General features: G+C 42.4%; 1 protein-coding gene across 3 annotated transcripts in view; it reads right to left on the reverse strand.

Annotated features, from left to right (window-relative positions):
• The window catches only part of ATP9B (ATPase phospholipid transporting 9B (putative)), a 383,456-nt gene that overhangs the window by 206,962 nt on the left and 163,637 nt on the right, over window positions 1-12,857 (reverse strand). For all 3 annotated transcript variants that reach the window (XM_073678911.1, XM_073678910.1, XM_073678909.1), the window contains exon 11: window positions 8,783-8,859. In XM_073678911.1, coding sequence (XP_073535012.1) covers window positions 8,783-8,859 — 77 coding nt within the window. The remainder of the gene's footprint in view (window positions 1-8,782; window positions 8,860-12,857) is intronic.

Genomic DNA, 12,857 nt, shown 5'->3' on the forward strand with positions numbered 1-12,857 from the left:
GCGTCATTTTTCTAAGCTAAACAAGCTCAACTTTTCCAACCTCTCATCATATGAGAGGCCTTCCATCCCTTGTAATAATCTAGTTGGCCGCTTTTGAACGGACTCTAACTTCTGAATATCCTTTTTAAAATGTGAAGCCCAAAACTGGATCCCATATTCCAGATGAGGCCTCACTAGTGATTTATAAAGGGGATCGCGGGATTTTATTTCTCTTTTCATACACCCTAAAATCTTGTTTGCTTTTGCAGTTGCTGCTTGACATTGAGCACTGCTGCTCAGCTTACTTGTAACCAGAATACCCAAATCCTTCTCCTGTTCTGTAGTCCCGAGCATACTCCCATTCAATGTATATGTAGCAATAGGATTACTTCGTCCTAAATGCATTACTCTACATTTATCTACATTAAACTTCATCTGGCAAGTGTTTGCCCATGCAGTCATCTTATCCATATCATTCTGCAATATCGTAATATCAAGATCAGATTTTAAGATCCTAAATAGTTTTGTGTCGTCAGCAAAAACTGACACTTTACTCTCAATCCCATCCCCAAGGTCATTAATAAAGAGGTTAAAGAGAATCGGTCCTAGCACAGATCCCTGTGGCACCCCACTGCTGACTATATCCCATTTAGAGAACGTACCATTTATGACGATTCTTTGTTTCCTGTCATTTAGTCAATTCCTTACCCATCTACATATAGTTCCCCCAAGACCTTGCTTCTGTAGCTTCAGTATAAGGCTGTTATGTGGTACAGTATCAAATGCCTTTGCAAAGTCCAGATAAATCACAGCCGCATTACCAAGATCCAGATTGGCACTTACCTCCTAATAGAAGCCCAACATGTTGATTAGACACGACTTATTTATCATGAATCCATGCTTATTATCATTTATTATATTATTCTCTGCAATATAACTCTGCGGGTCATCTCTTATAATGCCCTCAATAACTTTGCACACTACTGATGTCAGACTTACCGGATGGTAGTTACCTGGATCCACCTTCTTACCTTTCTTAAATATCGGTACCACATTGGCTGTCCTCCAATCCTGTAGCACTACCTCTGTTACTGTTATTCAGTCATAAGCGCTCGTCAGCATATCATCACTGTGCTCGGTTATGTGGGCATATATTTACATTTTATCACTGTGCTCGGTCACATGGGCTTGTGTCAGTGTGTCAACCCTGTGGTCGGTCACATGGGCTTGTGTCAGTGTGTCATCCCTGTGCTCGGTCACATGGGCTTGTGTCAGTGTGTCAACCCTTTGCTCGGTCACATGGGCTTGTGTCAGTGTGTCAACCCTTTGCTCGGTCACATGGGCTTGTGTCAGTGTCTCATCACTGTGATCCGTCACGTGGGCTTGTGTCAGTGTGTCATCACTGTGCTCGGTCACTTGGGCTTGTGTCAGTGTGTCATCACTGTGCTCGGTCACTTGGGCTTGTGTCAGTGTGTCATCACTGTGCTCGGTCACATGGGCTTGTGTCAGTGTCATCACTGTGATCCGTCACGTGGGCTTGTGTCAGTGTGTCATCACTGCGCTCAATCACATGGGCTTTGTCAGCATGCCATCATTGTGCTCGATTACAGAGCAGTGATGACATGCATACACAAGTGACACATTTACATAAGCTCATGTGATCCAGTGCAGAGATGACAAGCAAACATAATCCCACAAGAACAATCACAATGATGACACCAGCCCACGTGACCGAGCACAGTCTCCCCCTGTTGTGTCAGTGCATCATCTTGGCATATGACCACTAGGAGACTGCTGTTGTGATAAATGAGCAATTAGCCTGCCTCTGTCCTCCACTGAACTTACTACAGTATAGGGTCAGACAGGGACTGAGGAGCAAGAGGTAATGAGGGGGTACTGGGTCTAGGTATTGAGTGCACGCAAAACATGCAAATCCCACTTCATCACTAGAAGGATCGTACATCAGGATGTGGTGAGTAATGCAAAATTCAGGGCACATAAATCACATGTAGCGATGGCTAAGTGTAGTTATAGGGTTTTTTCTTTTAAGTTAGGGGTCTCAGATAACGTCCCATTCAGAGAACATGCATAGAACTTAACCTTGCTCTATAAGAATTTCAAAGTTTATTAATTGAGTTATGTGAAAAACAGGGCTGCATTGTTCTGCTGGTTGCCTATTTGGTCTACAGTGGTATAGAAACCCACATGGGACCTCACGTTTACACTATGATAATACCTTGCATTCCCAAATGTCTCCATTTGCCAATAGTCTCAATAGGAGCGGACACATACAATGTACGTTAGCAAAGTATCACCTGTCATAGTTCATCACACACTAACATATTTTTTTCCAATTAGAAACACAAATCAATATACCCGAGAGGTTGCAATAATTGCTTCAGGCAAGTCATATTATCCCTTCTCTCCTAATATCCTTTCTTTCAGCAGATTAATAAGAACAACAAAACAGCAATATGCCATGGAAACACATGAAAACATTCAATCACGGGGAACAGCCTCCCTGTCATCAGTACCATGCACATAATGCTCTGCAAAAAGTTGCTTATGTCAAACTTCAGCTTTAATAGTCAAAAGTTTAAAGGGGTTTTCCCATGAACAAAGTACATTCTAATCAATCTTGGGATATAGATAATTTCTACAAATTGGATGTGTTAAAAAAATGTTCCTGTGCTGAGATAATCTTATACATGTGCCCCTGTTGTGTACTGTGTAATGGCTGTGTCTGACCGTGTATAGAACATGGTCTGATCATACCACAGCTCCTGGGCAGGTGGGGGAAGCAAAAGAGTATACAGACATTACAGCATGGGGTCACAGCTGATTCTTTCTGGGAAACAAAATATAGTTTAAAAACAGGAAGGGAAATGTTTTACCTCACAGAAAGAATAATTTGTGATCCTCTGTTGTAATGTCTGTATACTCTCTTTTGCTTCCTCCCCTGGCCATGTTATTGCATTGATAAGATTATCTCAGCCTAGGAACATTTTTTATAACACATCCATTTGTGAAACTAATTTTTATTCCAAGATCTATTAATTATGTACTTTATTTGGGGACATCTCTTTTAAGGGTTTGTGCACACGTTCAGTATTTCTTGCAGAAATTTCTGCACCATTTCTGTATCTCTTGGCAGGAAAAACGCAGCGTCAAAAACGTGTGTTAGGACCAACGAATTCTTAACATGAAATGAATTGTAAAGAATCCAAAACATCAGGACGATTGGGGAGCAGTCTGATCAACGCACATACTGTCAAATATCCAGAGAACAAATCTTCAGAAAAAAGTAAAGGTCCAGAGACTGAACAGTAAATCCTAGTGGACTAGACAGAAGGTGCCTTCACCCATCCGTGATAGATATTGTATCTACTATAAAAATTCTCTGAGAGGCAAAATACATTATCTGGTGCATACACAGGGATCACACAGGTTATGTAAGGAAATGTGGCATCCAAAGATGAGAGGCCTATGAATCATGTGTAGTACTGTAGAGTTAAAATTGAGGTACAGATTAGGGATGGGCAGACCCGTGGATGTTCGGGTCTGTCGGGTTCGGCCGAACTTTATAAAAAAAAGTTTGGTTCGGGTATTGGAACGGTACCCGAACTTGATCCCGAACACTATTCAAGTGAACGGGGGGCCTGAACATCTGGCGGTTCCCACGCTGTCCTCCTTGTGACAGTGTGGGAAACACCGGCTCTGACCGGCGGTAACCTTACTGAAGTCACCGTCGCTTGGTATCGCGGTTTCCGCGTTGTCACATAGACAGCGTGTGAGCCAGCAGCTGTAATCGGCGGTGACAAGGTTACTTCCGGTCAGGCGTCGGTTGATGACTACTACTATCATCAGCATCTCCTGTTCTCGCTGATCGCTGCAAGTCCAGGCAGCGCTGATGAGAGTATTCATCAGCCAGCACCTGTAAATAGCGGTAGTTTTACTGCTATCCACAGGCGCTGGAGATAAAGAATAAGATGAACGTGGATAACTTTGTGGGTTCATTATATTAATAAATGGGTGAACAAGGGCTAGTGTGGGGGAGTCTTTATTTAAAAAAGAAAAATTCTGTGTGTGTGTGTTTATTTATTTTTACTACTGGGTTAGTAATGGGGTGTGTGACTGACACTTCTCCATTACTAATCCCAAAAACAATTATGCAGATTGCCACTGCACCAGGGCAATCAACAAGAGCTGAGGCTAAGCACCAGAATTGGAGAATCAAATATGATGTGCCACTTCTGAGGTGGCTGAAGGCTGATATTTGTAGGTTGGGAATGGCCCAATAACCATGGGCATTCCCAGCCTATTAATATCAGCCCGCAGCTGTCTGCTTTCTCTTATGCTGGTTATTAAAAATAGCAGGGACCCCACACCGTTTTTTTCATTTATTTATTACAAATAAATAAATAGATGAAAATAACGACCTGGGGTCCCAATATCAATATCAGCCCCCGGCTGTCTGCTTTGCCTTAGCTGGTTATTAAAAATAAGGGGGATCCCAAATTTTTTTTAGGGTCCCCTCATTTTTAATAACCAGCTAAGGCAAATCTGGCAGCTGGGGGCTGATTTTAATAGGCTGGGAAAGTCCATGGATATTGGCCCCTTCCCAGAATAATAAGACCAGCACACAGCTGTCTGCTTTCCCTCGACTGATTATTAAAAATAGGGTGAACCCCACTTAGTTTTTTTCCATTTATATTAGTATTTTTCAGTAATAAATAAATGAATGAATGAATACAAAACTACGTGGGGTCCCCCATAATTTTGATAACCAGCCAAGGTAAAGCAGACAGTTGGGGGCTGGTATTCTCAGGCTGAGAATGTCCATGGATATTTGGCCCTTCCCAGCCTAAAAATAGCAGCCCGCAGCCGCCCTAGAAAAGGGGCATTCATTAGATGCGCAAATTCTGGCGCTTTGCCTGGCTCTTCCCGCTTGCCCTGGTGTTCGGCAAGCAGGGTAACATTTTGGGGTTGATTTCAGCTGTGTAATGTCCGTTGACATCAAGCCCAGAGGTTAATAATGGGGCGGAGTCTATCAGACACCCCCATTCCTAACCGGGTAAATGAGTAGTTAAAAAACACAGACACACAAGGCAAAAATACTTTTTTGAATAAACACTCCTTCAACTTCATTGCTTACCCATTTATTAATTAAAAATAAATCCAGGAAGTTCCGACGGTAATCCAATAGTGAAATGTCTCATGACGCCCACTGAATCCTATGGAGTCTGGTTGTGAGAAAGAGAAAGTTATCAGAACAAGACTTCATAGTTCACGTGCGGTCAGCGGCAGGCACAGAAATGCTCACGCTCCTGCCTGCTGCTTCGGACCATTCGGGCTCGCATATATATATCTACACTGCTCAAAAAGATAAAGGGAACACTTAAACAACAGAATAAAACTCCAAGTAAATCAAACTTCTGTAAAATCAAACTGTCCACTTAGGAAGCAACACTGATTGACAATCAATTTCACATGCCGTTGTGCAAATGGAATAGACAATAGATGGAAATTATTGGCAATTATCAACACACTCAATAAAGGAGTGGTTCTGCAGGTGGGGACCACAGACCACATCTCAGTACCAATGCTTTCTGGCTGATGTTTTGGTCACTTTTAAATGCTGGTTGTGCTTTCACACTCGTGGTAGCATGAGACGGACTCTACAACCCACAGAAGTTGCTCAGGTAGTGCAGCTCATCCAGGCTGGCACATCAATGCGAGCTGTGGCAAGAAGGTTTGCTGTGTCTGTCAGCGTAGTGTCCAGAGGCTGGAGGCGCTACCAGGAGACAGGCCAGTACACCAGGGGGCCGTAGGAGGGCAACAACCCAGCAGCAGGACCGCTACCTCCGCCTTTGTGCAAGGAGGAACAGGAGAAGCACTGCCAGAGCCCTGTAAAATGACCTCCAGCAGGCGACAAATGTGCATGTGTCTGCAAAAACGGTTAGAAACCGACTCCATGAGGGTGGTGTGAGGGCCCGACGTCCACAGATGGGGGTTGTGCTCACAGCCCAACACCGTGCAGGACGCTTTGCATTTGCCACAGAACACCAGGATTGGCAAAGTCGCCACTGGCGCCCTGTGCTCTTCACAGGTTAAAGCAGGTTCACACGGAGCACATGTGACAGATGTGACAGTCTAGAGACGCCGTGGAGAGCGATCTGCTGCCTGCAACATCCTTCAGCATGACCGGTTTGGCAGTGGGTCAGTAATGGTGTGGGGTGGAATTTCTTTGGAGGGCAGCACAGCCCTCCATGTGCTCGCCAGAGGTAGCCTGACTGCCATTAGGTACCGAGATGAGATCGTGAGACCTCTTGTGAGACCATATGCTGGTGCGGTTGGCCCTGGGTTCCTCCTAATGCAGGACAATGCCAGACCTCATGTGGCTGGAGTGTGTCAGCAGTTCCAGCAAGATGAAGGCATTGAAGCTATAGACTGGCCTGCCCATTCCCCAGACCTGAATCCGATTGAGCACATCTGGGACATCATGTCTCGCTCCATCCACCAATATCACGTTGCACCACAGACTGTCCAGGAGTTGGCGGATGCTTTAGTCCAGGTCTGGGAGGAGATCCCACAGGAGACCATCCACAACCTCATCAGGAGCATGCCCAGGCATTGTAGTGAGGTCATACAGGCACTTGGAGGCCACACACAATACTAAGCCTCATTTTGACTTGTTTTAAGGACATTACATCAAAGTTGGATCAGCCTGTAGTGTGTTTCTCCACTTTAATTTTGGGGGTGACTCCAAATCCAGGCCTCCATTGGTTAATAAATTTGATTTCCATTGATGATTTTTGTGTGATTTTGTTGCCAGCACATTCAACTTTGTACAGAAGAAAGTATTCAATGAGAATATTTCATTCATTCAGATCTAGGATGTGTTATTTGAGTGTTCCCTTTATTTTTTTGAGCAGTGTATATATATATATTATATATATATTCGCATTTTTAGCCTTTTCATGTTAGTGTTCCAAAAAAATGATATATTACTAGATCACTCTGGTGCCTTGGATACAATTTTTGTGGACCTTTTTGCAACTAGGAGAGAAGTCGCCACAGAGCTATTGGTGAGGTGCATGAGAGAACTTCTGGGATTTGCTTGTATAGGCCCCGTACAGTAATGATTACCATGAAGTTGTGCAGACATGCACTCACTTATGTAAACTAAAAAAAAAATGTAATAAAAGCAGTGCAGTCGTATTGTGTTCGATGCATACCCTTACTGACATTTGATGTGGCCCAGGGGCTGTAAAATGCCCAAGTTTGCTATATACGATTAAACACCAGTGAAACATTTCGTGAGTGATGAAAAATATAAAAGAATATCTAGCAGACTTCTATCGCTTACATCATCAGTAAACATACGGTACTTCCCAAAAACCTATGGCTGTGGTTCCCCTTGATACGATATTGCTTTGCGGCGCCGATATGGAGGTCTCCTAGATGAGCCCACTGTCAGTATATCAATAATGGCATGTGGGTTGGAATGGCTAGCAAGTTTTGCTCACGTCTCAGTTGTACAAGCTTTAACTTCCAAGAAACGGAATTAATTGTTTGATTGGAATTCTCATCAGAGCCTGGACAGTTAATGTGGCCCTCCTCTAACCCGCAGGGAATCTAGTCTCCATGAGAAATAGACAATAGTGATGGACAGTTTATGCTGGCAGAGACCATCAACACATTAAACAAAACAGCCGTCAACGTTCACCACTAGCTGCCCGTTTCAGACATATATTGACAGTTTTGCTTTCCTGAGGCAAATTACTAAACCATCCTGTTCTTCATTTCTGGGGAACCTTCAATAGATGATTCATTATATAAACGACAAAATGTCACATTAACTCCTCCTTCCCTGCTGAATATGCCTAAAATACTTATGCAAGCGTATGTTCAGGCTTCTTGTAAAACGTGCAACGTCTGAGCAATGACATCTGCCTTCTGATGCTGAAAGCAGTAGAATTATAGAAGCTTCCTGACTATCTCTCGGAAGTGACAACCAATATTAACATTGCTATGACGCTACTGATATACCATGACTTGTCGTCATACGGAAGTCATTTATGTGTCATCCTGCCATAAACTCCAATACTCGTGTGTGTGCACAAATCAGTCGACTTACATGTTCCAGTACTAAATGGGTTGATTAATACCACATTCACCCTTACAGGATCCTCTCTCTATATCAGCTGACTGCTAAAAATATTATCAGCTTCAGATTCGGTTGTCTAGTTGTGAATTTGGCAGGAGCCAGATGATCAGACAATCTGGATTACTAGACAGTGGTGACAAGCGAGCAAGTTCTGTTAACCATTTCGGCAAGCATGCTCGGGTGCTTGCTGAGTATTTGCAGCGTGCTCTGGTGTTATGTTTGAGTCATTGTGTGTGCATGATTTGCGACTGTTTGACAGCTTTAATACATGTGAGGAATGCCTAACAAACAGGCATTCCTCGCATGTATTAAAGCTGTCAAACATTCGCAAATCATGCACGCACAGTGACTCAAACATAACATTCGAGCATGCCGAAGATACTCGGAAAACACACGAGCATGCTCGTAAATCTCGAGTAATGAGCATGCTCGCTCATCACTACTAGACAGCATAACTTGTATGCATAGTATGTCAGACGACAACGACATTACAGTCATTACTCACTATTATAGGAGGGAAATTTAATATTGGGTTTTTTTTGTTGTTTTTAACTAGGTCTATAGAAAATTTATAACTGGTGCTTCTTTTTTCTCAGGTAGATCAACATATTTCTTAAATGAAAAAACCCTTACCTTGTTTTTTGGATTTGATGTATTCATTACACTTCTTGTCTCCTTTCCAGTATATATGACGACTCCTATGACAGTGCCTAGAATATATAATAGTGAATCATTTAAACAATGAAGCAGATGGAAACTTTTGGGGTATTTTTCTGAAACAGAAATAATTTTGAATTGTTTGCCAATTTCTTTAGTGTGGGAAACAAGACCATCCCAAATCTCCCAATTGTCTGTTCAGACTCTGGAATAGTAGGCCTGCCTATCCATGCGCTGTTACTCTACAGTCAGCTACACAATTTCAGCAGATTTATTGAATTAACATGTTGTCTTGCAGCTTTTTAAAGTGCTTTACCCATCATAGTTTTAAGGTCTTTAATGGCCAGCTCTGTGCAAAAATAATATAATTAGATGTTACTAGTCTGGCAGTTGCCTCTCTGGCGCTGCTCTGGTTTTAGTTTACTGGCTGCAGCGATGCCATCACGACTACAGTGTACATCACCGCCGACTAATCATCAGTGCTGTCTGACTAATCACCAGTGCTGCTCGGTCCCTGGCGGCTTTGAAACTATGTTAAACATATATGGCTATGTCATGCAGCCAGGGCCTGACATATGCTGCCCATGGATCGGACACTACTTAAAAGCTGTCAGGTTCCCATAAAGCATCTTAAAGGGGATCTCTGGGACTTTAAAAAAAAAAAAAAAAGGCATGTAGTTGTTAACAGAGGCAACTACCTGCTGTACCCAGCGCCGGTCATTGACCACTCCTGCCAGAGATTCAGCTGCTCCCTGTCAGAGCAGCAGTTTATTTTCCTGTTGACAGGGCGAGACTACTGGTGTCATGCTGATTGACAGCCGGCTTCCCCCAATTAGGCAGCTGAGAGCCAGATGTCAATCAGGACCAGTAGTCCCGCCCTGTAAACAGGAAGACAAACTGTCGCTCTGTTGACATGACGTCAGTGGAAGTCCCAGAGATCCCCTCTAACACAAGAGGACAACCTAAGTAAGTTATAGTATACCTTTACTTAAAAAAATAAAAAAAAAAAACATCTGACGAGTCATAAAAACATAATGTAGAACAAAAATATAATGCAATAAGTACGGTAAATAGTAACACATGTAAAAGAAAAAACATCTATTTTGAGGCCTGGAAGTGAGTCACTAGAGTTAGTGACCATCCTGATTGTGTACACCTTGTCAGGGTGGCATGGCTTTTTTGATCAAAAATATGGCAACTAAGTACCCTATGTTTTTACCTGTGTAATAATAGTACATGTGTACTATTAGTCACTTACTACAGTGTACATTATGTCTTCATTCTAGGTTATATTTGTCTGTTATTGCCCACAGCATGTCTGTGCTCCTACACATTACAATTAGGTGTGCTGGCGCTTGCTTTTGGTTAGGTCATAAAAACATGCCAGTAGTTTGGCGTGATGGGGGTACGAGTGAGGAGGATCCCACCGATTGTTTCAGGGAATACCTACTTTGAACATGGAGCCTGGTTAACCCCACCCAGTACTACTTGTCTGACAGGGAGGAATCTGTCAATGAAGCAGAGTCGGGAATGGGGGCAACTTGCCTTCTGTGAATAATACTATTATTCACTCTATTCCCTCTTCCTATCCAAAGCATGTTTTCTTTAAAAAGCTGCAGAATTTCAGAGTGAGTGAGACAATGAAATTAGTAATGAAGGAGCCTGTCTCCGATTCATGCTGCCCTTGTTTCTGGCAGCATGAATCACCTGACAGGTTCCATCTGAAGTCTCAGGCGACGGCAGCAGAAAACCCCTAAATCATGTGCCAGGACCCCCCACCTCCCAGTAAGCAGATGTTATCATTGGTCACCATCTAACACAATTTCCACCCATGCAGTGATGCAGCAATTGCAATGAAGTACAGTTATATGAAAAAGTTTGGGCACCCCTATTAATCTTAAGCTTAATGTTTTCTTAAAATTGGTGTTTTTGCAACAGCTATTTCAGTTTGATATATGTAATAACTGTTGGACACAGTAATGTTTCTGCCTTGAAATGAGGTTTATTGTACTAACAGAAAATGTGCAATCTGCATTCAAACAAAATTTGACAGGTGCATAAGTATAGGCACCTCACCAGAAAAGTGACATTAATATTTAGTAGATCCTCCTTTTGCAAAAATAACAGCCTCTAGTCGCTTCCTGTAGCTTTTAAGGAGTTCCTGGATCCTGGATGAAGGTATTTTTGACCATTCCTCTTTACAAAACAATTCCAGTTCAGTTAAGTTTGATGGTCGCCGAGCATGGACAGCCCTCTTCAAATGATCCCACAGATGTTCAATGATATTCAGGTCTGGGGACTGGGATGGTCATTCCAGAACATTGTAATTGTTCCTCTGCATGAATGCCTGAGTAGATTTGCAGCGGTGTTTTGGATCATTGTCTTGCTGAAAGATCCATCCCCTGCGTAACTTCAACTTTATCACTGATTCTTGAACATTATTGTCAAGTATCTGCTGATACTGAGTGGAATCCATAAGTCCCTCAACTTTAACAAGATTCCCGGTGCCGGCATTGGCCACACAGCCCCAAAGCATGATGGAACCTCCACCAAATTTTACTGTGGGTAGCAAGTGTTTTTTTTGGAATGCTGTGTTTTTTTGACGCCATGCATAACGCCTTTTAGTATGACCAAACAACTCAATCTTGGTTTCATCAGTCCACAGGACCTTCTTCCAAAAAGAAATTGGCTTCTCCAAATGTGCTTTTGCATACCTCAGCCAACTCTGTTTGTGGCGTGCTTGCAGAAACGGCTTCTTTCGCATCACTCTCCCATACAGCTTCTCCTTGTGCAAAGTGCGTTGTATAGTTGACCGATGCACAGTGACACCATCGGCAGCAAGTTGATGCTGCAGCTCTCTGGAGGTGGTCTGAGGATTGTCCTTGACTGATCTCACCATTCTTCTTCTCTGCCTTTCTGATGTTTTTCTTGGCCTGCCACTTCTGGCCTTAACAAGAACTGTCCCTGTGTTCTTCCATTTCCTTACTATGTTCCTCACAGTGGAAACTGACAGGTTAAATCTCTGAGACAGCTTTTTGTATACTTCCCCTGAACAACTATGTTGAATAATCTTTGTTTTCAGATCATTTGACAGTTGTTTTGAGGAGCCCATGATGCCACTCTTCAGAGGAGATTCAAACAGGAGAACAACTTGCAAGTGGCCACTTTAAGTAGCTTTTCTCATGATTGCATACACCTGGCTATGAAGTTCAAAGCTCAATGAGGTTACAAAACCAAAAAAAGTGCTTTAGTAAGTCAGTAAAAAGTAGGTAGGAGTATTTAAAACAAGAAAATGATAAGGGAGCCCATACTTATGCACCTGTCAAATTTTGTTTGAATGCAGATTGCACATTTTCTGTTAGTACAATAAACCTCATTTCAAGGCAGAAACATTACTGTGTCCAACAGTTATTACATATATCAAACTGAAATAGCTGTTGCAAAAACACCAATTTTAAGAAAACATTAAGCTTAAGATTAATAGGGGTGCCCAAACTTTTTGATATAACTGTAGTTCATGACACCCAGTAAAACAAATGGGACCTTTTTGTGGTGCACAGATAAGCAGAGTCTTCTAAAGAAAATTTCTCAACCTGTTTCACAACTAACCTTCAAGCTACCTGACATTTCTCTAAGAAAATACTCATATTGTCATCAGGCTATTACTGGAATAAGTAAACCACAGTGTATGATCGTAGCCCAGTGTGTACTATGATGAAGCTAATTTGAGCACGGTGGGACACTTCGCATAGGTACCGTATTTTCCGGCGTATAAGACGACTTTTTAACACCTGAAAATCTTCTCAAAAGCCTAGGTGGTCTGGAGTTGGGACCCGGTCCTATTTGTCTACCCTTTTATATGCATTACTTCAACTTTGATATACAGTAAGGTTTTTAATATAGGCAGTATAGGTACCGTCCCAATTTAGGGTCACCTTGCCGCTGGTGGGACGGCTTGTATACTTTTTTTGATCAAAAATAGTTCACTAAGTACCCTATATTTATTATGCAATTTTGCTTTACATTTATATATAATTATGGTAGGGTATGA

This window comes from Phyllobates terribilis, unplaced genomic scaffold (genome assembly GCF_046119375.1).
Source record: "Phyllobates terribilis strain yellow unplaced genomic scaffold, ASM4611937v1 Scaffold_4__5_contigs__length_816908805, whole genome shotgun sequence".
In the NCBI taxonomy this organism is placed as follows: Eukaryota; Metazoa; Chordata; class Amphibia; order Anura; family Dendrobatidae; genus Phyllobates; species Phyllobates terribilis.